General features: G+C 35.5%; 1 protein-coding gene across 2 annotated transcripts in view; it reads left to right on the forward strand.

Annotated features, from left to right (window-relative positions):
* Positions 1–27,050, forward strand: part of MRPS9 (mitochondrial ribosomal protein S9) — a 34,128-nt gene that overhangs the window by 930 nt on the left and 6,148 nt on the right. For both annotated transcript variants that reach the window (XM_063392651.1, XM_063392652.1), the window contains 6 exons: positions 5,991–6,170; positions 14,678–14,740; positions 14,830–14,860; positions 17,109–17,188; positions 23,450–23,532; positions 26,207–26,282. In XM_063392651.1, the coding sequence (XP_063248721.1) occupies positions 5,991–6,170; positions 14,678–14,740; positions 14,830–14,860; positions 17,109–17,188; positions 23,450–23,532; positions 26,207–26,282 (513 nt within the window). The remainder of the gene's footprint in view (positions 1–5,990; positions 6,171–14,677; positions 14,741–14,829; positions 14,861–17,108; positions 17,189–23,449; positions 23,533–26,206; positions 26,283–27,050) is intronic.

Genomic DNA, 27,050 nt, shown 5'->3' on the forward strand with positions numbered 1-27,050 from the left:
CAGTATTGTTTGTGCTGTGGTATTTGATACACCTCTATATATATTTAATCAGTGACCAGCAAGTGGATAAAAAGGCCTGCTGGTAACACTTCCAAGTTACAAAGTAATTTAGGATAATATGGGCTGAAGAACTGTTGGTGACTGAACTAAACCAAACCATGGGGTAACAGAAGAAAGGTGCAGTAAGGAAATGAAATGTAATACGGGAAGGAGCAATTTGAGCTATTTATATTGGTTACATCTAGATTAACTTTACCCCTTTGGGATAAAGGCTTCGTACCCATGTGGGTAGTTCTTTATGCAGCAGTCAGGAATACATGCTCTTAAGGTGTGCAAGGAATGACAAAGATAATAAAGCTGAAAGTGTTCTAATACTTGCCTTCATTCTCAGTTGAAATAGTTTGTGTTCCTTTGGTTATCTTGTGTCAAAAGTATGATTATGACAATAACATGGTTCTCCTGGCAGGGCACATCCTTGAGTTTTAGCTGAAAATGGTTTGTATTGTAAATCAGAGAATGTTCTCAAAGAAGGAGTCACAGAGGGAGGTAGGACTGGAAGAGGCCTTGAGGGATCATTTATCTGTTCCTCTCATCCCCAGAGAGGGGATCAGTACCTAAGCCTGTGGCTATACACAAGTTGTCTAGCTGTCTGTGAGCCAAGGGATATGAAGAGAGCTAATGGGAGACAGGGCCCAGAAACCTTGGAGACTCTTCTTTCCATTAGGTGCAGTTAACTTGTTGGAGCTGTTTGGTCAGAATGTTCAGGATGGTAAGCATTTATGTGACTATAAAAAGCAAGTTGAGAAACTTGGAAGAAAATTCCAATGAGCACCATTAAAAACAAGATACCAGCATGCCTGAACTGCAGATTGCTGGCAACCGGGCAGGTGCCCTGGGAAAATTACCACTACCAGTTTGTCCTGTTCTTGTGCCTCTGATACATGCTGTGTTTGAGAACAGGGTATAAGTTGATGTATCCATCTTCTCATCACCTGCTAGAACAATTTCTTACATTTAAACACTTATCTGTCCTGACTGTTCGGATTTTTTTTATTATACTTGTCCTAAAAATCCCTTGCAGCTTTTTAGTTTATAACTTCTTGTCTTAGTGGGAGAAAATGTGTAATTTCTTAACTTTAAAGTTTCTGGCATTGAGAGGAAAAATGGAAAAGGAACTTTGTAATTCAATTTAGCATTGACTGAGCAACAGGTGTAGTTTCCTATTCTTCCCATAAGCAAATGGCAGAGATGTAGTGCTATTTATAAAGAAAAAGGTATCTAGGAGCTTAGTTACTATCTATCATTCACTCTGATGTGATTGAATAGCTATTCTCAGCAGAAGAGTTCAGAGTTCCTATTTAATTTGATTGGGTTGAGTGCTTTATCTAAATCACTGTGGATGTTATATGTACCAATACCAGAAAGAGGTGATAGTACTTTGGTGACAGACTTTCAACTACCTGCTTGAAATATGAGAAACCTTTTTTGCAGTTACTAATTAAAATGCAGTTGAAAAGCCTCTTAGTACCTGAAAACTTGAGCCTAAAAACAACCAGATCTGAATTCTGTTCCCTGTTATACACATCTGACTTTTGCCATGCATCAATACATTTAGAGCTATTTTTTACTTCCCTAGTGTACAGCAAAACTTAATATGTAGATTTGGTCAAACATGCACAGAAGGTAGGTTTTCTGACCAGATGAGATGCAGTTTGATGGTTACCTGCCAAGGGACTTAATTAAAAAAAAAAAAAAAAGTTTCTTCTAATGAAATACTTCATGAAATCAGGTATAAAAAATAACATCAAATCACTTATGCATATTTGCTGACATCTTGTGATGCTTTCCGATGTGTTTTGCAAAATGTTTCTGAGGCATAAATCTGATACTGGTTCATGTAATTAGTGTGTAGGCCAACTGAAATCTAAGATTATATCAATGTTGTTTTAAATAAATCAATTAAAACACATTTTTGTGAAACAGCACTCTAGAAATCCAAAACTAGCTTATTGAGAAAAAGCAATTTGTTAGAAATTGGGATGGCTCTGAGCATTTATATTCTGTATAATTGCTATGTAAAAAATGTTTTTTCTTGCTCAACAAGTAAACAGAGGACTGTCTTGCATGTCTACTGGGTTCAGGAGCAGCAGCTGTGCCAGTAGCTGGAGTATTGGACACTGGGCAGCTTTAGTCCTGCATATTGATGTGGTTATACAGCTCCAGTTCCACATCTCTTAGTGAAGTGCTATCCCAGAGGTGATTCCTTGGTACAGATTTGTTTGTGCACTGTGTGGTTTTTGAAAAGGAGGTGGTGGAAGGCTGCCAGCTGAGAGCATGGAAGAATCATGATGATGGTGCAACAGTATGTGTGCCATGTCATTTGGTGTCATCTTCTGCCTCTGTAACTATGTCTCGTAAAATGAACAACTTCTGGGCTTGAATTTAAATCTTCTGGTGCCAGTCCACTTTTCCTCCCATTCCAAAACTACAGGAACTTGACTTCTCTTTTAGTTGGTTTGGTTTATATCTGTGTAACTCCAGTGGAGCAAAATGAACAGGACGATTAAACATAGTCCTACTTACTTCTCTTGTTGCAACAAAATAGGCCAGAGAAATTGAAGTTGTCGGAAAATGCCAATTTTTTTCCTAAGGCAAATTTAACCTAAGCTGATTTTCTGTAAGTCTATGGTCTCCCTGTAAAATCAGGATTTGCCAAACAGTTTTAATTCTAGGTTGCTCAGAAAGGAGTTGGGAAGAAAGGGTTAATCACAATGAGTTGTGTCCAGAAGTAAGGGCTTTCCCTTCTCCCATTTTCTGGTGCAAGAGCATATTGTTTCATGAGCATTGCTAATAATGTTAATAAGCATTACTGTTATTTTAAAAATGGTGAGGCTGCTGTCTTCAGTAATGCTATATGAAATGTGTGAGAAGTGAATGCAAACCTCTGTGGTTTCTTCTACAAAGCAGAGGAGCGTGCTTTCTTGTTTGACTGAAATGCCAGAAGCATTTAGCTGTGCTTTGCAGTTTCTGCCTGTGCCACCCATGAAATAGTGCTCTTATCCCAGAAGAGGTACCCAATACAATAGATATTAATTTACATAAGAGGCTGTTTTCTAATTATGAACAGTTTGTGTGTCCAGGGACTTTTGATTAGTGACGAATTGAAACTAGGGAACAATATGAATAGCTTGAGGGAAGAAGGACAAAAATGAGAAAATTACAATAGAAATTGACAGGAATAAGATGAAGGCAATCTTTTTTAAAGTATTCTGTTTAAAGCATACCAGAGAGAAAGCTATTTTGGGCTAAGTAATAAGGAATCATATGTTCATTAACAAGAATTACAAATAATTAGTTACTATTAAGACAAGTTCGACAGAAGATGAATTGAATTCTTTCCTGAGGAATGACTGGGAGAGAAGAATAGGGAATACGTGGAGATACCCTTGCTTTCCTCGCTGCTTTATAAGAAAATCACCAGAGCCTTGCCTTTGGAAAATGTGTACATTTAAAATTTTGATTATTTTTCTTTTAATTCTGTGTATGTCAATGTTTCCCTACAGGAAACATGAATATTGAAAAGAAAAGAAAAGGGAAGAGACAAACCAGGATTAGAGCTGCATGCAATATATATAAGCTGTGGAGAAAATGAAGCAGCAACAGGCTCTTCAGCACCAAATTCTACTTTAGACCTGTTTTTAAATGTTTTCTTGCTGAGGTCTGTGTTACTTTCCTGAGGTTCATACCCTGAGGGGCAAATCTTTGTCTGTCAGGTAAAAGCATCGAGGGTCAGTCCTTTCTCACACGTGATCTTATTCAAAGATACTTTACCTTCTATATCAAACCTGTTTGAATTCATAGGATCTGTCTCGCAGCCCAGGCATGGGCTGTATAGAGGTTTAAGGCAGTATATTGTGGTCTTCATTTCAAATTGAAATTGAAGTGGAATTGTTACATTTTGTGTATAGAACACTGACACAGGCATGGATGGGTAAATTGGTCATTAATAGCTTTACATATGTGCAGCAAAATAGATAAGTTGGATCAGTCTATCCTGAACTTCCAGATGTCCAAAATACCAACTGGGCTCTGTGAAAGTACCAAGAAAAGCTGTGTTTCATTTCCTGTTAATGTAGGACTTGACCATTTAATGCAGAATACCAAAAGCTTCTTGTCACAGAAGAGGTTCTGGTAAGCTGACATTGCTAACAGAAGGTGCAAGTTTGATCTGCTTTCCTGTTTCCCTTGCAAATACATTTATGTAATCTTGCTTTGATGAGACGTGTTTGTATTGTTGTGGTTATAACTGGCTTTTGAGATTACTGTTGTATTTGTGTTCGTTACAAGAAGGTAGCAAGTGTTTTATTTATATTAGCTGTACTCAGAAGGGTGAAATCCATCAAAATGCTCAGCTTGTCTAAACTGTGCTCTGAAGAAGACAATTCTCTTGGAGAACATTGAATAATTCTAAATACTACCTTTGTTCTGTTCCTTGTAATCAGAGCCCTAACTAGTTCACATTGCTGCATGGATTTGTTTTTTAATATTTTGCTGAAAGTAGACCGAGGCTGCAGCTCCCAGAGTATCAGGGGCAATTTAATAATATGCTCAAGGAAATAAAGGTAAAGACTCCCCCTCTACTTTTCTTCCTCTCCGTTGAGTTTCAGCCACCTTCTTTTTCCAGCTTTGGCAATTCTCAAAGTGATCTCTGAACTGCTCAGACTTACCAGCTTGGCTGAGAATTGCGTGCTTGTTGGGATGAAGCAGAAGTTAGTGTTCTGCCACATGTAGGCAGCTGAGTTGGCTTGCAGAGGAGTCGTGTGCCACAGCTGGCACAGGGCGAGTTAAGGGAGTAGAGGACAGGATGCTGGCAGGGGTGAACTGTGAGATGGGTGCTCTCTGCCTAGTGAGGCTGCACTGTCTCCTCACAAAGCCTAGCCACAGCATATTGAAGGAATGGGAGTGAAGTCTTTCAGGGTACTATGTGATGAACAAAATTTGGCATTTTTCTGAATCAGAAGTGATTCTTTTTCTGTCTTTGCTTTTCTGTCTCACATTGCTTTCTTGTGATTCCCTCCCTCCCCCCACCCACAGAAGACCACACAAATAATCAGTTCTTATTCAGTTCTTAGAGTAATTAAGCTGCAGAGAACTTTAATACTAATGTTGGAGAGCCAAAATAGTGCATAATATTGACAGTAGGCCAGAATTCAGACATTACAGCTCTGTCAGTGGAGCTCCTATTTGTCTGGCAGAGAGCATCAGTGAAATCACTCATCAGCTGATTGTGTAGTTAGAAGTGAGACCAAACCTGTGTGCTGCAAAGATCAGAAGGTAACTGCCCTCTGAGTTATGACCTGAGCTGATACAGTGCTCTGTAGTGTTGACTGCTGGACTACCCTACTAGTTTCCTAATTGGTCTACTTGAGACAGTGAAGTAGCTTAAGAACCATTCTGGCACCACGAACAAGGAGGGAGCACGCCTTGGCCTTTCCAGAGCTTTTAGCAGTATTTGGTCAGTGGTTTCTGAAAAGCCACTAGGGAGCTGCCCTGCATATTCTTATCATACTTTGTTGTGGGATACCTTTAGGTGAAGGCAAAACCTGCTTATTTGCTGTTGGATTTTGATTTATGATGGGATCTGTTGATCAGTGCTGTTTGTTGCTTTTCCTGGATGTTCCTGACTTAGGATATACTATGTTTCTTTCCATCAAAAAATCTTCTAAATGAATTGTAATGTGTGAAAATGTGAAGGTTTTAGCATGTGTTGATCTGTTCATGGACGTTAAACCATTGGAAGAAAATGGTTTAATGAATAATAATGCTTTTGCTAACTTATTCTTGTGATGTGTTGAATCTCATTATAGGTATGAATAGCTTGCTATAGTATTCATGTATGCATTTTATTTAGAGCTCACGATGCCAGAAATGTAAAATAAATCTCTCACTTTTTGTGGGTTTTTTTCTTTTCTTTTTTATTTTTCTGTTAGACATCAAGGCTGATCTGTACCACTACAGCAGTGCAGAGGAAAAATGTAGGGGCCTCAGGACCTGAGAAGTACACAGAGGCATTTATTAAAAAACAGATTGAAGAGTTCAACCTAGGAAAGAGACATTTAGCCAACATGATGGGAGAAGATCCAGAAACTTTTACCCAAGAGGATATTGATGTAAGTACAGTTGCTCTGTTGGAGAAGTAATTTACTGTAGAGTTTCAGATATTGAAAGCACTTTATTTCAGCATGAGCCCCTCAGCTCTCTGTGAATTTTAATCAAACTGTCAGAATAAGCAGGAATGCTACTATACATTGCAAACATTGCAACTGTGACTGTGAATAGACATTTTACTTCTGCTACCGTGTGAGGTCAGACATCCCAGTATAGAGCTGTATACTATATCTTGTTAAAGCACAGTAGGTTCTTTTTAAAAGCGCTAATGGATAATCCCCTTGATCTGAGGTTGTAAGAGGCACTGTAAAGGTTTATGTAGCATTTCAAAATGTTTACTCACAATTTGACCAGCTGTGTATATTTAGGGTTTTCTTGTGTGATACTGTGGTTTCTGTTAACGTATATTAAATTTTATAGGATATTTTATAACCAGTGCACTGGTTTAGCTTGAGGATTTTAATGTAGGTGTGAATTTTAATTCGTATCTACAGTATCTACAAACATCCTGGTTTATTGTCATTCCCTCTCATGACTGGCAGATGGGTGGCCTCCTCGTTCTCTTTGTCATTTAGGCTCATGTAAAGATAAGCTCCCTTTCACTCAGAAAAATGTTTTGTTGCATGGATTTTTCAAATTTTTGTCTTTTTCTTTTTTTTTATGTCTCACCTGGCCTTCACTTCTGTCATATCTGTCTTATTTTATTGTAGATCAGAGGTAGGAAGGAGAAATGTCCTTTGGTGACATTCACTCTTAGGTGAAGCTGCATGAAGTCTCATGGATGAAGTTTTCTTTGCACAGTAGCAGCACTACTGCTGTAGCCAAGGCAGCCCAGTGTGCCAACAGGGCCCTTAGGATAGAGGTAGTGATGTGGTAAGTGCAAAGCAAGAGCTGTCCATGGTTTCGTTTCTTTCAGGGTGAGGAGTTTTGTTTGTTGCCGCTCTCAGTGGCAAAATTCTGTCTGCATGCTGTGTCTTTTTGAGAGGTTTTGGTACTTATGCCAAGAAGTAATTTGTAGGTTGTGATCTAGGCTCATTTCAAACATTTGACGGGCTTCAAAACTAAGTTCTAAAAATAGGCGGCAAGGTAAAGTAATCCAGAGTAATGGCCTGTTGAGAAAAAGGCTGAAATGAGACTTGAGTTTTATCAGGTATCAGAAAATCCATAAAGGCGGCTTAAGTCCAGGTCACAAATCCATAGGAAATCAAGCTTTGTGAGTGCAAAGCTACGCACTGATGCTGCATGCACTTCCATGCAGAGGTGCAGGAATCACTCTGCTCCTCTGCCATCAAGTGCCAGTGCAGAGACCCTGCCAGTCTAAGTGTAAGTGGGTAAGGTCAACAGGAAAAGTATTCACTGAGGTCAGCAGTAATACCAGGCTGTTTCTTTACATTGGCTATTTTATTTCTCTGCAAACTATAAAATTTCCTTTCCATGTGTTTTTCAGGTTTTTTTTTTTCTTCCCTCTAATGATCTTTATTTTTTTGAGTTACTTTCTTGTGAACTAAACGTGCACCAATCTACCATTGGGATACCTTCCATGTTCATACAGTACAGGGATGATGCTGGTAGTTCAGTTTGCCTGAAAGGTTAATGGCAGGGGAATGCATTAATCTGTAGTCTTCCTTCCTTCCTTCCTTGACAGGGTGTAGGAAGAAGGCTTCTAAAAAGCAAGACTGCAAGAAATGCAAAATGAGCATATTTATGTAGTGGTTTCTCCTTTATAAATCCACAGCACTACGATAATTTGCACCACATTAACTAAGCTCCACCATTAGTAAAAGCAGATTCATTCTGGAAATTAGCTTCTACAAATGCAGTGCAGGTGACAAGTATGGGACTGCTTTGCAGACTGTTCCTGAAATGATGGAGAAGTGGAGCCAAAAGAGTAGTGTTTTGTTTGGTGATACCAAGTATCTGTGGTTTGATTTCTTCATATTCTGTTAGGTGTGGAGAAATAATTAGAGTGTCTAATAGTGTCTTCTATGCATAATTAAATTTCTGTTATAAAAATATAAAAGCTCCTTAAGCACTGGCAGGAGAATTACCAAGCTTTACATTTTGAACAGCAATAATTCTTTCTGATGAGTGCTTATATACCTCCATGTCTTCTGCCGTTAATCAGTCTTTGCAGTGTATTTCAAAAGTAGACATCCTAGGATTCTGTCCTTCACTGGAGTTTTAGGTAGAGTTTAATAAAAGCTAAACCTTGTGAAGTTTTAAAACAGGAAAATAAGTTGACTTACTTGCTAATCCTCGGATGTTGTGGAAGCAGAATTGCCTCTTACTGATGCTTTTATTTAGGAATGAAAAGTTAAGCTGTGTATTACAACAGTATTTCTGGAGGAGAAAAAAAAATCCAGCAAATTGATATATAACTCTGCACAAGTGTACCAATTGCTTTTTAATTGGTATTATAGACCTCACTCTGAAGCTAGGTTGTTTTATACTCCTATGTGTGAGTATATGCTATGAAGTTTTTCTAATTGATTTGCTTTGCCCATTCCATTTGATGTATCATTTTTCACAATATTTCATAATTTGTGCTCATTTCTAATGAACAGAGTCGTTAGGACAGGCATGTCTAAGTACAACTGACAGCTAACATTAGGTGCCAGATGCAGTTTATAAAGCTATGTAGAACTGCAGAGAACAGTTTAAATAAATTAGCACCTGTACATTAGTCTCACTTGCTGGTAATTTATAAGCGAATCAGTAGAGATGACATTTAGGTAAGTCATTGATCAAGTTAACAGCTGCATACCCACTGCCCAGCTGGGATACCTAATTAATAGAGATTGCAGTCCTGACCTAGTGCTTTTCCCCATTTGAGTCTGTAAGCCTTTTATTTTGTGATTTAACTTTTAACTTACAGTTGTAGTAAACAGCCCACAGTCATTTTCCACTGTCAGTTCTGTGATATTCCACTTTAAAGCCCAGAAATCTAAGTAAGATTAATACAAGAAGAGTGTCTTAAGCTTCATGACCTATTTATATGCCAGTATTTTTATTATTCATTTTTATGCAGTCACTAAATGCTCCCTCAGATACAAGCTCATCATAAAGCAATACTTTTTCCTTGTAAGAGTTAGTAAAACTCAAAAGCTAAAGATCTGCATTCGTTTTTGCTTGTTGTCTGTCTTCTGACCTAATAGATTGTTGTCAAGCAGATGGAATAATTTGAACATAAAATATATGTTTTCTTCTACTAGCATTTATACTGTTGGAAAAATACCAATAAGATAGTTAACAGTGAAAATGTTAAATGTTAAAAAACTTAATTCCTCATAAGGTTTCTTTCAAAAAATTAAGGCTTCTTTCATGAAAAATTGCTTTTATTCAGTTGCTTTTAAAGGTGACTCGACACATCTCATTTCTACATAATGTTCAAATTTTAGCAATACAGACTATTAAAAATGAGTGAATATTGGCAAATGTGAAATGTCAGAAATGTTATTCAGAACAAAATGTGTTTCTGAACTGCCTGTTGTCTGCAAGAAGAGTGTCTTGTCCAGCGTTGTTCTTACAAAAAATAATGGATTTTAGACTTATTTAAATAGTTGAAGCTAGAATGCTTTTATCAAGTCTTTTTAATTTTTTTCCCAGTGGAAGCAAACTCTGCATCAGTTTTGTTTTTTTTTTTTACTTCTGCATCAATCAGAGCTGATGACTGCTATATTTTTTTTTTATTCTTTCTAATACTGTTCCGTATTTTGAAAAAAATCAAATGAAGATAGAAATAAAGACTATTCCTTTCAACAGATTTTTGGGGTTTTTTTGTCCTGCAACCTCATGACAAGATATTAATTTTCATTTTGAAAATGATTACATAGCATAAAAATAATGTAATATTAAATGAAGCTGAGATTTTTCATATAATGACAGTGGATTGTTTTGCTTGTTTTTTTTTTTTTTCTTTCAAGTGATAGAGTTTAAATAGTATGTCACTTTGGACTTGAAACTTCTTTTTGTACAAGCTAGAACTTGCCCTTAGATGAATAGTGATGGGAGTGGTTTCAATAAATTTTAGTAGTTCGTTTTTAGAAGAGGGGTTTGTTTTGCAGTATAAACTTAGTGTGTCAATTTTTAGGGAGGTGGTTGTGGTTTGTTTTGTTCTTAACCTTTTCTGTCTTGTTAAATAAAAAAAAAATATTTCAGAGTTAATATTTTGTGTCCCATTTTTGTTTCATTCCTTCCTGGGTTTACCCCAGATATATGCTGGATTTTGGGTGCTGAAAACTGTTAAAGAATACTGCTAGTGTGGTTAGAAGGAAAACAGCTGTTCCAGAAAACATCTCGGTCTGAGAGGTGATGAAGTACAGTGACTAAATGATGTGATTCAAGAGGCACAGTTAAAGAAGGGAAGTGGCTCTCGTGTGATCAAGTTGAGGAATGGAAGCTGAAACAGCTTTTGCTCAGGTGTTTCATTAAAATGTTATGGCATAAAGTGTCACTTCTCACTTCAGTGTTTTGATGATTAAAATTTCGTGTATATTTGAAAAGGAATGAGCTGGATTCTTGAGCCTGCTGCCAAAAAGGATGCTGCTGCAAAGGAGCCCCAGGGTAGAGGTGGTTTTTGTTTGATTTTTAAAATTTTTTTTCTTCTTTCCTTTTCCCTAAAATACCTTTCCTCACTGGATGTTGCTTAGATAACTATCTTTGCACATGTTTTGAGCAATGGGAATTAGTGGAATGTTTTGTGTTTGAGCTTCAGTAAAAATGGGCAAAATCAATTGAAGAACTGATCTACTGAAGTCTCCTATCCCAGTATGACTCAGTCAACTCTCTTTGAATTAAAGTATTAAATTCTTCATTTCTCAAGACACTGGAGGAAAAAAAGTAAAAGAAAAAGTAACTCTTACCGACCCAGCTGAAGTTGCTTGATTCAGAGTTAGTCTCTGACATGAGAGAAAATGAGCGAGCAAAACTTCTTGGCTTGTAGAGAGGTGGTGGGAAGGGAAGGAGGATCAGACGTCAGGATATGCAACATCCACAGGGAAGAGGAAGGGTGAGGCTGTGGCAGGTACACTGAATTTACACAACATACACATGCAGTGCTGGACAGGTTATTTAACTAATTGGTTTGCATGTCTGAAGGACTGCTGGACTTTCTGGGTTTCTCTGGTTTGGTTTTTGTTTTTTTCTTAATAGGGATGGAAGGTTGTACTCCTTATGCCAACTGCCTTGAGTTCAAATTTAAAGCTGCAAGTTAAAGACACTTTGGTCGTGTGGGCAGTATATTGACTCTTCTGATCCCACAAAAATAATATAATAGGATTTCTGTTAGTTTGGTACAGGAAAGTTGAGTTGATCAACTTAAGTGCAGTTTAAGAAATGTCAGATACAAACTATCTTTTCACTAATGTGTTCATTACAATCTGCTGTTTTTAAAGATGTGACTACTGGGTATTTTCCTCTTCTCTGTGTGGATCAACAGTGAAATTCAAAAACAAAGATTTTCAAATCCTTAAAAGACACAACTCAATTTTTTTAGTAACTTATAGCAGAAGCAGACTGTACCCATTCCACTTTTTTCAAGTAATTTATGTAATTATTTTTGGAAACATTCTTGTATTATTAGGTACCAGGATTTTTAATTGTGATTCTGCTGAAAATAATTATGGGTGTTTCATTTTTAGAAAGTTGTGGTTTATTTCCAAAGACAATGGCAACAGTGTGATTTAACGAACAGAATATGAAATAGCAGCCCCAGAACCTGTGGAGTCTGGAGTGGGGGGAATGTATCTTCTGTAGCCCACATGATGACACTGAGAAAGCAGTTCTTCATATTGAGCACAACAGTTTCTTTAATCTGGAGTTCAAGTCCAAATAAGCACTAAAAAACCAGTATGGGCTAGGACCCTTGGGGGAATGGGATGAGATGGGAAATTCTGGAATGGGAAACTGCAGTTAAAGGTTTCTTGGCAACTTTACTGCTACTAGCATTTACACCTTGATTATAAAGTTTTAAGAGGGGCATTTGCCTGCTTTTTCTGTTCAGGAAAATGCAACATGTGCAGTTAATTCTCTATGGAATTTTAGTTCGAGACCTTGAGATTCCTGAAAGGAAACCTGTGTTCCATATCTGAAGACATTTTAAAAAGATTTCAGGAAAATAATTTCATGGTTATGTGCTTCAGCTGCAGTTTGGAGAGACTAATTCTGATGTAATTCCTCAGACTGATCCACCATCTTTTTATATTGCTAGTACAGGGCTTTTTAAAAAGATTTCTTTTCTACAAAAATGAAACATTTGAATAGACAAAATCAGCTTTTGTAGATGAAGTTCCCAAGAGGCAGCCTGACTTTCTGCGTAGTTGGTAAAGTACAGCCTCAGGACCTAGCTATGTAAAATTAAGAAGAAACTTCTGAATAAAGCTGAACTGGAATCTGTTGCATTCCAGGTTAGTTCATCCTTGATTACTCTTCCATAAAAACAGAGAACTCAGGAAGACAATTTCTTTCCATTTTGTGACCACAAAAAATAAGCTTATAAAATGAGCCATTCCTCTTTGGTTAGTTGTTGTGTGGAGATCCGAGAGTAGATGTTAGGTTTTCTTAATACAGGGTATGTTCATGCTGCAGTTTGAAAGACATGATTATATACTTAGCAATAAAATAAACTTTCCAAGAAGCAGAAGGTCTCAGATGGCAGCTACTTTTTTTTTCATTGTAAATGTTAAATTGTTATATTTGGCATTTATTAAGGTGTCGTAGTTACAGTAACTGCTTTGGCTGAGATTCTGGAAATGCTTGTATAAAGATTATGTCTTAAGTACACACACAGTCAATCTCAGGACCCTGTAATAATTTCTTTTAATATATTATATAAGGTGTTGGTTTAACATCATTTGGCTCACAGTAGATTTCTCTCTTGCCATCATAATTAATCCCCATTTGTTCATAAATAGGTGTTCACCTACAGTGTGTATGCATAAAATGCCCATTGACTAACAAATGGGAATACAGTAGTCACTAAGAGAAACAAAATTACCATTTTATAAAATCAAGTTAAGCCTTTTGTTTGCTTCAGAATTCTGAAAATTCTGTTCAGAATGCCAGTAGGGGATTAATGAAAGTAATAGGTTAGGGCTTTTTACACTCCATGCATATTAAATCTGTTTTCAGCACTGACAAACCACTCCAAGTCTATGGAAAAAATTATCAGTGAGTAATAGCCCTAAGGTAGCCTAACTAACAAGGAGCCATTCTTCTTGGGAGAAGATTTTAAACTCAGATTTTATTGTAATTCTACTTTTCTCTACTGTCTAGTGGAAATATTAATGAGACCACTGCCAGAAGGGTTTATTTGGTTGATCCATTTTACTGTACAAGCACAGTATTTTTGTCTGAAGCTCCACTGCCCACTGTCTGAAGTTGGCTACACATGCCAGACTCATACATCTGGGAGCTTTCAGTGGCTAGCTTTTTCTGGTTTGTTTTTTTCATACAACTGGAAATAAACAGCTCTGACAAATGCATGTTTTTATATTATTGTCTAGTTACATTAAAGAGGGAGAGTAAGATGCTGTAAGATGCTTTGTGTTATAGGGCTTAACTTTGTAAGGTGCTTTGCTTTACATTTTGGCCAGAATGACTTGGAATATTGGTACTCTAACTTCATTTCTTGCAGGCAAATAATACACATTTTATATATCACATAAATACTGGTAAATATCAATTAATTAGAAATAAACTATGTACCTTGTATTCAGTGAAAACAGTAAGCAACGAGTGTGTAATGAATGTCATATATTTTGCTAAAGTGTTTTAGCAAACCTTGAGGTATCTAAGGAGAAAAGATATCACTTGAATCATTCTTCTCTGGGCAGTTCAAGTTCAGCAAAGATTTTGTGATTCACACAAAATCTTTTGTTGTTTTTGTTCTTTCCAAATGCAGTGATCAATGAAATGCTTATTTAGGCTATATAAAATAGTTATTACTGCCACAATAAACATAGCTTTTTAGACTTGAGGAAACTGTCTGGAAATTTTAGAAACTGGGATTCCACATGTTTAAAATTTGGCTTTTTCCTGTTGCCTTAAATAAAATTTCTATGCTTGGTCTGCCAGTAGGCACTGTTAGCAAGCACTGATACTTTCAGAAAGCTAAATAGATAAGTGTTGTGATTTCCTCTGGAAGCTACAGCACTTGAAGTTTTACTGGAAAATCACTGTGTATAAAGGTGGTCTTTGCACTTGAATAGTTCTGCTAAGTTATGATAAATACATTCTATAAAACCTAAACTTGGCAGAAGAAAGTTCATTCATTCAGATGCAGTAGAGTACAGCCTTTAGAATGAGGTTTTTCTTCTGAGGATTCTAGAGGAAATTACGTCCTTTTCTTTTCAGCACATTATATATGTGTCATATTGTCTTACTGATTTGGTTGCCTACTGTACAAAAGTTATGCTATTTTTTGCATAAGAAAATACATAAGAAATGTTTTGATGAAACAAAACTTTTGTGGGAAAAAAGTCACATACAAGATCTTTCTTCTTGTTTTCAGAGAGCTATTGCCTATCTCTTTCCTTCTGGCTTATTCGACAAACAAGCCAGACCTATGATGAAGGTAGGATTTCTTGTTACATTTTTGTATAACTGTAGCATGATAATTTGAGCAATTTTTTCCTTTTGCTGATATTTTTTATTTATTTACAGCATCCTACTGAAGTTTTTCCAGAGCAGAGAAGTAAGTGCTCTTAGATACTTGTTTTATTATTTCTAAGTATTAGAATTGTTGCATATGGAGAATTTCTTAATTTTTTGGATTGGCTCTTTTCACTATGTTCCTAATGACTGCTTAGATGTGAGCAGTAAAAGTCTATTCTGATATTCTGTGGTTTAGGATAAAAATTATTGGTCTATTCCAGAGTACCACTGATCTTCTCAGAAATTGCATCAACTGGCTAAGATAAATGTTTTTCATTGTTTAAAAATAAGCAATAAATAGAATGATGCATAGCATCTCTTGAAGTCATGGGAAAACCTTTTGTTAAATTCAGTAGCTTTTTGTCAGGGCTGTCTGTCACCTCCATAAAATATCCATCAATACTATTTTAAACCAAAAGTTTTCTTTGTAACTTTGGTGTTCTAGAAGATCAGAAATTACAGGTTTGATTTTTTTTTTTAAATAATAGGCAAAGTGGAACCTCTCCTAATCCATTCTTTGACCTTGATGTCCTAACTCTGTCCATACTGTCTTTGGTCTTGCTCCTGAGACACTGTGTAAAGTCGCAGATTGTCAGAGATATGCCAGTATGTTGGTCACTAAAATCAACAATTTAATTCTACATAGAACATTTAAAAGATAAGATCAAAACACGTTATGTGTTTTTGACTAGTATTTGGTATGAACTAGTAGCATGGGTGTGCAATTCTACATTCACTGAGCTATCAAGTCTCAAATAAACATTTCTGACTCTTATTAAAATCTTACAATTTTCCTTCCTTTTTCCTGCTGCTGGAATAATTGATACTTGTTTTTTGGGAGACTTCCTGTCTTTGGAAAGCTGTCTAAACTATCTGAAATTCTGGAATATCGGCTTTCAAATGGCATCATGCCTTATTTTTTAACTTCCCTGTTTTGTGAAGTAAAAAAAGTAGAAAGTGAGAAGGTAGGAGAGAGTTAATCATAAGGTAGTTTTAAAATCCAAGGGCTGTTTTATGGAAGAACTAAGCTACTACTCTATATGCTTTCAGGACTAAAGAATTCTTTGAAATGCTAGCTATATCCTGAGGACTGTAAGAACAAATTAGTATAAATGTGTATTTTGTATTTACATCTAAAAATAACATTTTCAATAAGTATCTCTTAAGGCAGCTTTGTCTTGTCTATGTGTTGCATCTTTGATAACTTTGAAGTACAAAAAATTAAATTTATACTTTGGAAAGTTTCCAAAACAGTTTTTTCAATAAAATATGCTTTCACAACTGTATACATGGAAAATCACACAGTTCACTAGTAGTATATGAGGGTAAAGATTCCCTGTATTTTTTCTTTTCTGTTAAGTTTTGCATCTTTACGTTCAACTTCTGCTGTATTATGTCTTGATGTTCTGATCCAATGTATATTGTGCATATCAGACAGGTTTTTGGAGTCTTTGTCTTTGCCTTTAGTTTATAGATGGCTTGAATTAACTTCACTGGATAAAATGGCTAAGACTTTCTCTACAGTTCAATTTGGAAAAAGGTTTTTATGTTTGTAATATTTCTTTATTTGAAAGAGATCTTTGTTATGTTATCTAAGTTGGCTTTTTTTTTTCCCGAAGTTGAAATTTATTTGCCTTTAAATAATATTTTGTAATGAATAAAACACACTGGATATGCTGAATTAATATGGAACATTTGTTTTCTTGCTGAAATAATTATGTAAACTGTAGGATGGGTCTTTGTATTTAAATATCCCAGTTGTAATAACACAAGTTCTAAAATCACCCAAGTTCTTGAATGTGGTTGTTGCTCACAAAACACAGTTGTACACATACTTAGTTTAGCTTAGATATATTATGCTAATAAAACCCCCCTTTGTTATAGCACTGTTTTTTCCAGAGCTGCTAATCTTTTATCTTTCACTTCTCAATATAGATTTCAGTTGTCTCTTACTGTGTACTTCTTTTTACTCTAAAATGTATACTTCTATTTGTAATACCTACACAGTCTTTTAGAGTTGTGCACAAGGCATTTCCTTATGTAAAATGTTATTTACAGCTATAATGTTAAATATTTTATTATCATTGCAGAGGGAGATTAGCTTTAAAAAAGATTGTGTAAACTGTTAAATTTCCAGGCAGCTTGAACACCTGGAAAATGTCTTTGTTCTCTGATATTCAAAAAGACAATCAGTATTATGAGAGATGTTTGTAATTGCAGTTTAATACAAGGGATTTTTATTTTAGTAATTATATATGGCTTTCTTGTCTAATCTTGCCTTCCGTTAGAAATCCAGTGGGGAGAAGATGGCCGACCATTTCACTTCCTCTTTTATACTGGCAAGCAATCATATTATTCATTAATGCACGTAAGTATGTTATCTGTAATAAATAATGCCAGCTCCCAGTCAAGTGCACGTTATTCTAGAGGTGCCACTCAGCAGCTCCTGAGTTTAGTTATGTTTTCACAGTAGGCCGTAAAATCACAACTGAAGCTACATGCAATGTATATTTTTGTGTCACAATATTCATTATTATGAGCATTTTTATGTCACATTTAAGAGAACATACTACGTAATAGTTCTTCCTTTAATTTTTGGTTCATTTTACAGTTTTGTGTATGGACTGGTTTTGAATAGTCTGAACACTTTCCTGTAGGCTGTATCTAGTTGGTAGCAAAAGATTAGTAGTGGAGAATGCACATACATCAAAAACGGCTAGTTCTAGCAAAGTTCATTGTAGAACAAAAAAACAGTTCTTTTTTTTTCCTCTGTGAAGGGCAAAGCTATAGGAAATGTTATTTGTGCTGACATTTAGTGTGAAGAAAATTTGCATTTAAACTGCTTAATTGATTTTTCTTAGCTGGTTCCATTCATGCAAACTTAAGGCTTTTTCTGATTAATATGGTTCCAGGAGTAAAGGATCTGCATCTTTTACCTTCATGAAAAAAGCTGTATCTAATAGAACACCACTAGACTCTGTGTCTTGATATGGGTTATGAACAGACCAGCTATATCTGTGACCATCAGTAGCACAAGCATTATCTGCATCTTTAGAGGAGTCTATGGAAAGACATTCATGTTTCTTACATGTACTTATAGGAGACAAAAGCATTAATAGCATATAATGTAATAATGAAGAAATATTTGATTGAGTATTCATGCCAGAATTTGTTTCCTCATTAGATAATTTTAAGGAGTTAGTTCTGTGGTTAGTCAGTTGTCAGAAAAACAAACTTTATGGTCACAAATTCAGTGCACAGCTTTACTGAGTATAGTGCTTTTATTAGAATGATCTGATATTTACTTGCGTTCTGTGTACCCAAAGGACAAAATCCCCTCTTGTCAGGTACATTTATTTCTTTGGGAGAATAAAAAACACCCCCACTTTTTTTTCTTTTTTCTTTTTTTTCTTTTTTTGTTGACCTTGGGCAAATGAGCTTCTTGCCCTGGCAGAAATGAAATGAATGATAAATGTAGAGAGTGTCTTTGCTGAGTAATGGAGCTGCAGCATAGGCTCTCCACAGAGGTTTTCTCCTGCACAGCCCGAGGCAGCCCGAGGACCCCTGCTGTTCATTTAAATAGGTATGTCAAATCTGCCTCGAAACGCCGCTGGTTTGATCTGTGGTAATATTTGTGAAGGTTCCATATGGACTTGAGCCCCCTGCAGTGCTAAGAAATAATGTACAACGCTTCATGGTGCAGACGCAAATTTTCTCTGAAAAGGGATGCAATGCTGCGTTTTAGCTGTCGGAGAGGATGATGGAGCTGACGCGCTAGGCCTGTCAACTTGTTACACGGATGGGTTGCACGCAGCAAGGCTGTGGAAAATCTGTGCCTTTTAACTTTTCTACTTAATCACGGTTGTAGCATTGCCTTTAGACTGTATGCTACATTAATTCTCTTCCTGCCTTCTGCCTTTCATCCCAAGTTTCACGGAAAAAAGTAAAGCATGCAGGTCTTGTAGAGGAGCCTTATCAAACAGCTGTCATCTGACAAGCCATTTGCATTTGTTTTGGCTGAAACAGAGCAACCCAAGGGCAAGATGTTTTGTTGCATTCCATCATAATGAAGAAATTACAAATTTTACAAGGAGCTCAAGTTTATTTTTAGCTCTTCCTAGCAGTTAGAGTATGTAAGCTTGCCTTGGAAATCTCTGAAAGTATAGTGCGCATTTTGTTTCTAAGAACGCGGCAACCACCTTCAAACAAATGGCCTTGACAAAGGCATTTTTCATTAGTATAGGAAACTTGAATGTTCTTCAACTGTTTCTGAATATTTCTGTTAAATAGGCTTCTATAAATGTAAATCCATTAAGGGAGATTTCACAGGGGTTTTTTAAGTCGGCCAAATGAAAGCCAAACTCTGCATGAAATTCCTAACGTTGTTTTAACCACTTCTTAAACTAAAATGTATTTAACAAAATGTATTCTTAAGTCTCAAAGCTAATTAATTTGTTCAGAAAAGAGTTTTATGTTAATACAGCCTAGTGTAAGTAATCAATGTGATTTGAGGACGTCTTTTAAATTGCTACATTAAATCTAATAAACAGGATAAACATAATATTTAGCTTAAACTTGTATGCCATTAATTACTATGTAAGCTCATGTGGCACTTGAATTGTATTACTTGTTAGTTATATAACTGAGCATAGCATTATTGTTTAGTTAGTGCTAATAAATAATATTGTCCACTCACTGAAAATAAACTATCTTTGTATGTATTATAACTGCCAATATACATGTTGGCTTTCAATGTGGAATGAACTACCATACAAGATATTTGTTACATGTTATTGTTTTTGTTCTGCTTGTTGAATAAAGTTCAGCTGTAGGGAAAAGGACAATTTGTTTTTGTCCTGGTACACAAAAGAATGTTATTGCCTGAAGCATCATTTCACAAATGTTTGATAGCACCTTTGATCAACATTTAACTTACAAGTTTTTTAGAATAATACCATTTTTGTAATGTGTAGAGCAAGACAAAATGGTATCTTCATAGCATTTTCTACAGGAAAATAGTAATTCCATGTAATCATGCTTGTACGTTTTTTTAGAAATATCAGGGCTTGTGGATTGAGGTAAATGCTCTAACAATTGAGCATTTTAACTCTCAAAAATATTCCAAAACTTAAAACCCTTCGTAGTGTATGCTGAACTCAAAGCACAAGAAACAAAGTAAAGTGCAAACTGAGGTAAAAGGTGGTCTCTGCAGCGTGTCTTAGCTCTAATGTTAATAGAATTTTTTTCCCTGTAAAAACCTCTTTTAGGGTTTCATTTGCTGATCTCCTCCCTATTTTTTAATGCAGAGTAAATTTTTTTTTATTATTTTAAGTGTCCTTTTAGAGATCTGAAATTTGATCGCTCTATTAGAAATGGAAGCGTTTCAGTACATAGTCAATCTTGTAAAATCAGCTATTTTGATTGTGTAAAAGCTGAGTTTACAAGACACACAGATGTGTACAGTCATGAATTGGACTATTGAATCCTCAAGTGATTAGTAAAATCTTCACCTGCCAGCTTTGAAAAAGCAAGTGTTTCTTCAGAAGCTTTCTTTAGCCGTTGGGGAGTGAAGATTTGTCAGATAAATTATTGGGCATTACATGTGATTCCTGATTTTGCAAAGGCTCATCCACATACTTTGCTTCACACGTGAGTGGTTCTTTCAGTCTGTTGGCTTTATCTCTATACAGAGATTAGATACATGCATCAATTTTTTTTTTTTAGTACTTCAGACCAAAATTTTATAAGACTTGCAAGTCCACTTTCATTGCCAGAAATATGTAGGACATTATATTTAACATTTCCCTTACACTTGGAATTACTTTAAAATGCTACTTTTCAATGTTGCTTGACTTCATCTCCCGTGTGAAGGGTTCTTTGTCTGAATAGACATGATTGCTGCAATTTAACCAGAACAGTTTAAAGAGATCATTTTAATTCTTACAAATGCATGTTCTTAGAATTTAAACGGGCTGTGGAGTGTTGGTGTTCTTTGGGATTACCAAGGGGGGTCTTCAGGAAAATTTTATTGTTGCAGCTGTTCTAAAACTTTTTGTCATTGTAACTGACAATTTCTGAGGCTAAAAAGTGGTAGGTGGTGACCCATATCTCACTTGATTTGCCTGTGTTTATCAATAGTTTCCAAATATGACAAAATCCCTAAGTTTTCTTTTAACTTGTGTCACTTGAAAATACTTGAGTTGCTGTTTAGAAGCAATTCTGACTGTAGTCAGTCTGTCTTAAGGTCACAACTGTGATTACCTCCCTGTGTCCTTTTTTAAGGAACTGTGTTGTAGCTGTGTTGAGCTCCTGTTTATGTGTTTTTGCTGACCATGCTAATAAATACTAATAAATAAATATGTATGCCAGAATGTGTTGGAGGAGGATGGGAGTATGTGAGGAGGCAGACAGAAGTCTGCTTTTGCAGGTAGAGTGGTTACCTCTGCCTTTGATGGCAAGAGGTTAGTCAAGAGTAGCAGGAAGGTGGAAAACTTCCTTATGCATTTATAAGACCTAATAACCCAGTACCTACCTCTTCCAAACATCTGACACCAAAATACCATCTTTATGCCTGGTTTGACTTCTTCCAAATGCAAAAACTCATGGAGCTCATCAGATTCAATCTCTAAGACTGTTGCAGCTGAGCTCTCCCCAGCTTGCTGAGGGACTGACACAGCCCTCCTTCCCCTTCTCTTCTCTTGCTCTATGGTCCCAAGCAGAAGCTCCCATATTCATTCTTTTGCATGTCTTAGCTACAGATACGTAAAGATTGCTTGGTGCAGGTACACCTCATGCTCTTTAACCCATACTGTTCTTTTAATGTATAGGCAATAATTTTGATGCCTAATGGTCAACTCTGAATGGAGTTAAGATTACTAGAGTGATGTGACATAAATATTGCCCACAGTAGTGTTACCACATCTCGTTTACTTAGAGTTTCTTTACAGTTATATTTGTGAGGTTTGGAAATACTTGAAAATAGGATATCTGCTCTTTTGTGTAATGTTGCTTGTGTTGGAGGATAAATAAAATTTTAAGTTGAAAATTTTTCCTAGTTCTTATCTGATACAATTATCTCATGAAACATAAAGGGTTTCTGAAAGGCTTGCTATTATAATATATGAATTCTCATGCTGTCTGAAAAGAGATGGTTTTGTACTTCAAAGTTTTTAACTGAGGAATTATTTTAAAAATATTTTGTTCCACTATGCCTTTAAAAATGTCATCAGTGACCTGCGTCAGAGACTTCAGTGAGTTGTCCCTATTTAAATGCTTTGAGTGCAGCTCAGATAACAATCTGTTCTTTGTTCATACGTTTTAAGTACAAATATTTTTAGTGTATGTGCAGGTGTATTTTATATTAGTGAAAAAATCAGCTTGAACAGTAGGTGTTTATAACTAAGCAAGGAGCTTCTATTTTTGGGTTGTTTTTAACCCAGAAATTTTGCTTCATCCTGTTATAAATCCCAGTTTTATATGAAGAATTAGTATTTCATTAGTTAATATGTGACAGCACAGAGCTGTCTCCTGTTTCTTCCTTTACTGTTTTTTTTGTAAGTAATACAAATTAAAAAACCTCAAACCATTGTTTCCTGTCCCCACAAATTCTTATGTTGTTGTTTTTCTCTAGTATTTGCTAAAACTCATAATAGTACGGTATAGGAAAATGACTGTAAGCTTTCTATTTCACTTGTAAATGAAAGTAAATTATTTGGCATAGAAGTACTTCGTTGTAGTACAACTGTGCTCTTGTTTCAATACAATTTATAATTATTTCTCCAAATGCTCCTATTTACCTTTGCATTTGGATCACTGTTGTAATTAAGAGTATTAGATGTTATATTTTAGAACAAATAGTCTTCATAAGTTTCTGAACTGAAAAAAAATCTTAAAAATACTTTATTTAAAATGTGTTTCTTGTGTAATATTTTTACTGTGACTTTTTTGACTATTTTTCCCTTTTGGTTTTTTTTTTCTCTTTTTCCTGAAGTGCTAAATTACTGTCACACCATCGTTTGAAAATAATAACATAGATAAGAATTTTGAGAAAACTATTTAAAAATACTGAAAATTCAGAGTAAGTACATGTGCACAGTTGAGAGAACAGAAATTCTTGCTATGGTAAATGTGCAACTTTGTGTCAGGGTAAGAAATTGAGTCTGATACAGACCACCAGTAAATCCGACACTTCAACATGTACCTAACTAAATGAACACGTACCTAACTAAAATCCTAACTAAATAAAATTAGGTAAGTCTTTAACCTTGTTAGTATTTTGAGGAAATCAGACCAAAATGATCAAATCAGTCAAATCAGTGGATGCACTGATGGAATTATTGTGCAGTATGTTTTGGAGTTGCATTCATTATACAAATGTAATTGTCTTTCTGTATACAGTTGAATATTTTTTTACAAGCATATGTTAGAAGGCAAAAAACACTGTTACAGAATTCAAAATCAGTTATTTTGAACTGCACACGATTTTTTTGTCAGAGCTCTATTTGTTTTATGGACCGCTATGTCTGAAGTGTTTGAAGAGTAAAACCACATAAACATGCATTTTAAGTGGCAAAATTTTAATATTAAATGAAAAGGAATCTATTTAAATACATTTCCATATACATTTAAGGAAACATATGAAAAATTGCTGAATGTTCAGAAACATGAAGACCAACTGATAGCTCAAGACCTTCCTCTTCAGCAAGAAAAAAGGTAAGCTTCCAATCAGAGTGAATATTGGTAGTAGTTTTCTTAATGTGCTTTCATATTCTGTTTTGGCACTTCTGGTAGTTCCCCACCCTACATGCCTTCTATTCCACAAACACATTTTCAGACTTTTGCTCTATTCCTTGTTTAATATTCGTATGGTAATTTCATGTTGAAAAGTTTTATCAGATATGCGCGGAGGACTCACTTCTCATTGTTAGAGTAGGGAAACCCCATCTGTATCTCTTACTCTTTAATCTCCCTCTGCTCTTTTCAGTATTCTTTGCTTCATAAAAGTTCTGAAGTGTGATTTGAAAATATCCAGAATTCTATGTTTCTGTATGAAACATATGTATATTCATATATATGAATGTTTTATATATATAAAACATATATTCTGTATTAATTTTTCTAATTATGTCTTTTATTAAAGCATTTTGAAAAAAGGAAGTAAACTTTTTATAAGAAAACAAGGGCTTTTAAAGTACCAACTACATTGTTCCTGCTTTAAAAATCTCAAGACCTAAGGCTGAGCTCTACATATAGTCTTTAATTACAGTTATTGAATATTTTAATTTACCAATATTTAAATGTAAGAGTCTCAAAATACTTAAATTCACTATTTTTATTCTAATGGCTTAGAACAAAAATCATCAAAACCTAGTAATTTTAGAAAAGCTCATTTGGCTGTATTTCTTTAGGTATCACCACTGTTAGTAATTGAATTTAGTGTCTCTTTTTTCTGTTTAACTTCTCTGGTATGCACAGCAAGCTCTTCATTTAGTTAGCCACTGGACAGAAAAGATCCATGTCAACCAGAAGCTGTGGGAAATGTAGTTTTTGGTTTCTAAGTGTCGGGATGTGCTTTTAAGTGCTGTTTGCTCCTCTTAGACTGTAGTCTTGATTTTTTTATTTTGAGATTCCTTGCAAGGATTTTATATTAGAAAATTAGGTTAAGCAAGTGTTAAAAAGAAATTGATATAGCCAGGAAGTTTTGGTTTAGGCATTTACTGCTTTTCTGTATTATTACTTTTTTCCCCAGTCCCAAGTTCTTTTTATCCTTGGAGCACATTGTGTTGGTTTGTCACTTCTTCATTTCGGCCATTTATTATTTACGTTAGGAAGAGAAAGTATTAATTTGCTGAGATTATTTCAGTTTCTTAAATAACAGAAGTTCATGTTTCTTCATGATATAAATAGCATTCTCTGACCCACAGAATGTTTTATTATAGATTCGTGTTAGGTTCTGAGCAGACAAGAGAACAAATGAATTTAGTTTCTTGCTGCATGCTGCTGAAAAATAGCCTGACTCCTTACAGAGCTCAGCCAGTGGATTTACTGATGTGAAAAATGACCTAAAGCTAGTCAGAGATGAAAGGTTTTTTTCCCTGTTAGGTTTGTAAAGCTCAGAGAATTTAAAGGATTTTTGAGACTTACTTCTCACACTGAGTATGGTACTTCCTCTGAGATTAGTCTGGATAGGATAATTTATCTCCTAAGTGTAGGTAGCAGGTTGGTGGGAAGGGCTGGTTTTTCTGGTTTGAGAGGCATGGAGTTTGCTGAGGTTTGGTTTGGGATTTTTTTCCCAGAAAATAGTCTATTGTGAATGTAATATTAACTATAGGGTTAGGACCTGATCTAAACTACTTCTGGTTTATGGCTTTTTACATGCAAGGAATTTTTTCCAGCTTCAGTGGAAGTAGCAAATAACAATATGTAAATTTAAGTATATACTTGAGTCTGTCAGAATGGGAAGCTTTTTAAAATCATTTTTAAAATCTGCATTGTTTCTAAATAATCCTTTCTCGTGTCCTGACTCAGAAAAGCATTAAAATGCACGCTTGAGAAGTAGTACTCTTTAAAAACACCTTCAGAAGGAGTGTTTTTTAGTGGATCACAGCTTCCTTAATGCTGCTGAAGACACTGTTTCTAAAAAACCTGAGGAGTTAAGAAGATAGTTACATCTTTGCCATAAATTTACTTGATAATGCTGGTATGTATATTTATGGCTGTTTAGTTGGTAACTTCATATCATATATATTTCAAAGGTTTACTTCAAGCATTGGTTTTTCTTTGCATTAGCATCTCTGTATGAGGCTGTTTCCTTAGAAATTTCTGCTTTTGCCACCATCAGTGCAGTCGCTGTGCTGAGCAGCTCAAGATTACACAGCAGATAGAATACACGGTGTCGCTGCTACATTAGTACTGTGACTATGCTTACTGCTACTGCTGTTCTTTATATTGATCAGAAGAGTAAAGACCAGCGGCAAAAGAATTTGATTTTGACATTCTCCCTTTGATTTTGCTCTTTGCTGCTAGTAAACCAAATTTTTCCTGGCAGCAGGCTTTTAAAAATAAGTCATAAGTTGAGGGGAAGATCACTTCCTATTACAGTGTTACTTTAATTCAATCTCAGACTTCAATAATATGAATAATGCATAGCTGATACTCATAATGGTCATGTGGTTAATTCAATACATAAAGTTACCATACCTTTCAAAAGGCAGATCTTTTTAAATCAACGTAGGCCTCCTCATGTTTACTATAGGAATGTGATCTGCATTGATTTGTAATGGAAAATGTGTTTCTGAACGAGGAGTGACTGGATGTGTGGTCTTTTGCAATGTAACTCTAATTGCATGGTTAATTAAAGGAGGAATATATGTGATATTTTAAACAGAAACCTGGCTGGCAGCAGATGGCTGACTAAGATTGAATTGGAAGAAATGTTGGTAGAAAAACTGTCAGATGATGATGTAAGTAATTAATCTTCCCAATCCTAAGGAAGCTTGTGTCTTAAAAATATGGGCTCTGGGTGCGTTTTTGGACACTGGAAGGTATTACGCAGAAGCAGATGCTCTCCAAAAGAGTTTTCTGTCTTCTGATGAAGTCTGTATATATTCACAGCACTGTCACATTCATGTTGAAGTGACTTGTGTTGATATTTATCTAGCACAATAGAAAACTCCTAAGAATTTTCCATTGTTACTACCATAATTTAGTTTTTTTCCTGGCAACATTGTGAGACCTAGAGCACTTGTTCATTATCTAATTATGTGGTCAGGAATGGGGTATAAGAATTTATTATAGAAATAGTCATTTATTGTAGTTAAAAATGAAAAATAGACAGGGCTAGAAGTTCTGTTACTAACTGTGGAGAAGGGGTGAATGTTCAGCATGGGGAAATGCAGTGGATTTGTGCAATAGTAAACCTGCACAGAGTTATTTAATGTTAAGGATGATGTAGTAATGATAGAAAAATCACAGAGGGCTTACTAGAAATAGAGTACTTTTTCTTAGTAATTGGCTACAAAATCAAATAGCAGAAACAAGACACAAAGCTGTGTAGATCTGTTTGATACAGATATCTCCTGTTACATTCTCCTGGTATGAATAAGGTGGGAGAGAGGAGGGTTTTGCAGTTTCCTGCAAACTGTATCACTGTATAGGTTTGGAGTCATCCTCAACATTTATCTCTATAAGATATAGACTATTATCTCTATAAGATATAAGACTATTCATCC

The sequence above is a fragment of the Prinia subflava genome, chromosome 3 (genome assembly GCF_021018805.1).
Source record: "Prinia subflava isolate CZ2003 ecotype Zambia chromosome 3, Cam_Psub_1.2, whole genome shotgun sequence".
NCBI classification, from domain to species: Eukaryota; Metazoa; Chordata; class Aves; order Passeriformes; family Cisticolidae; genus Prinia; species Prinia subflava.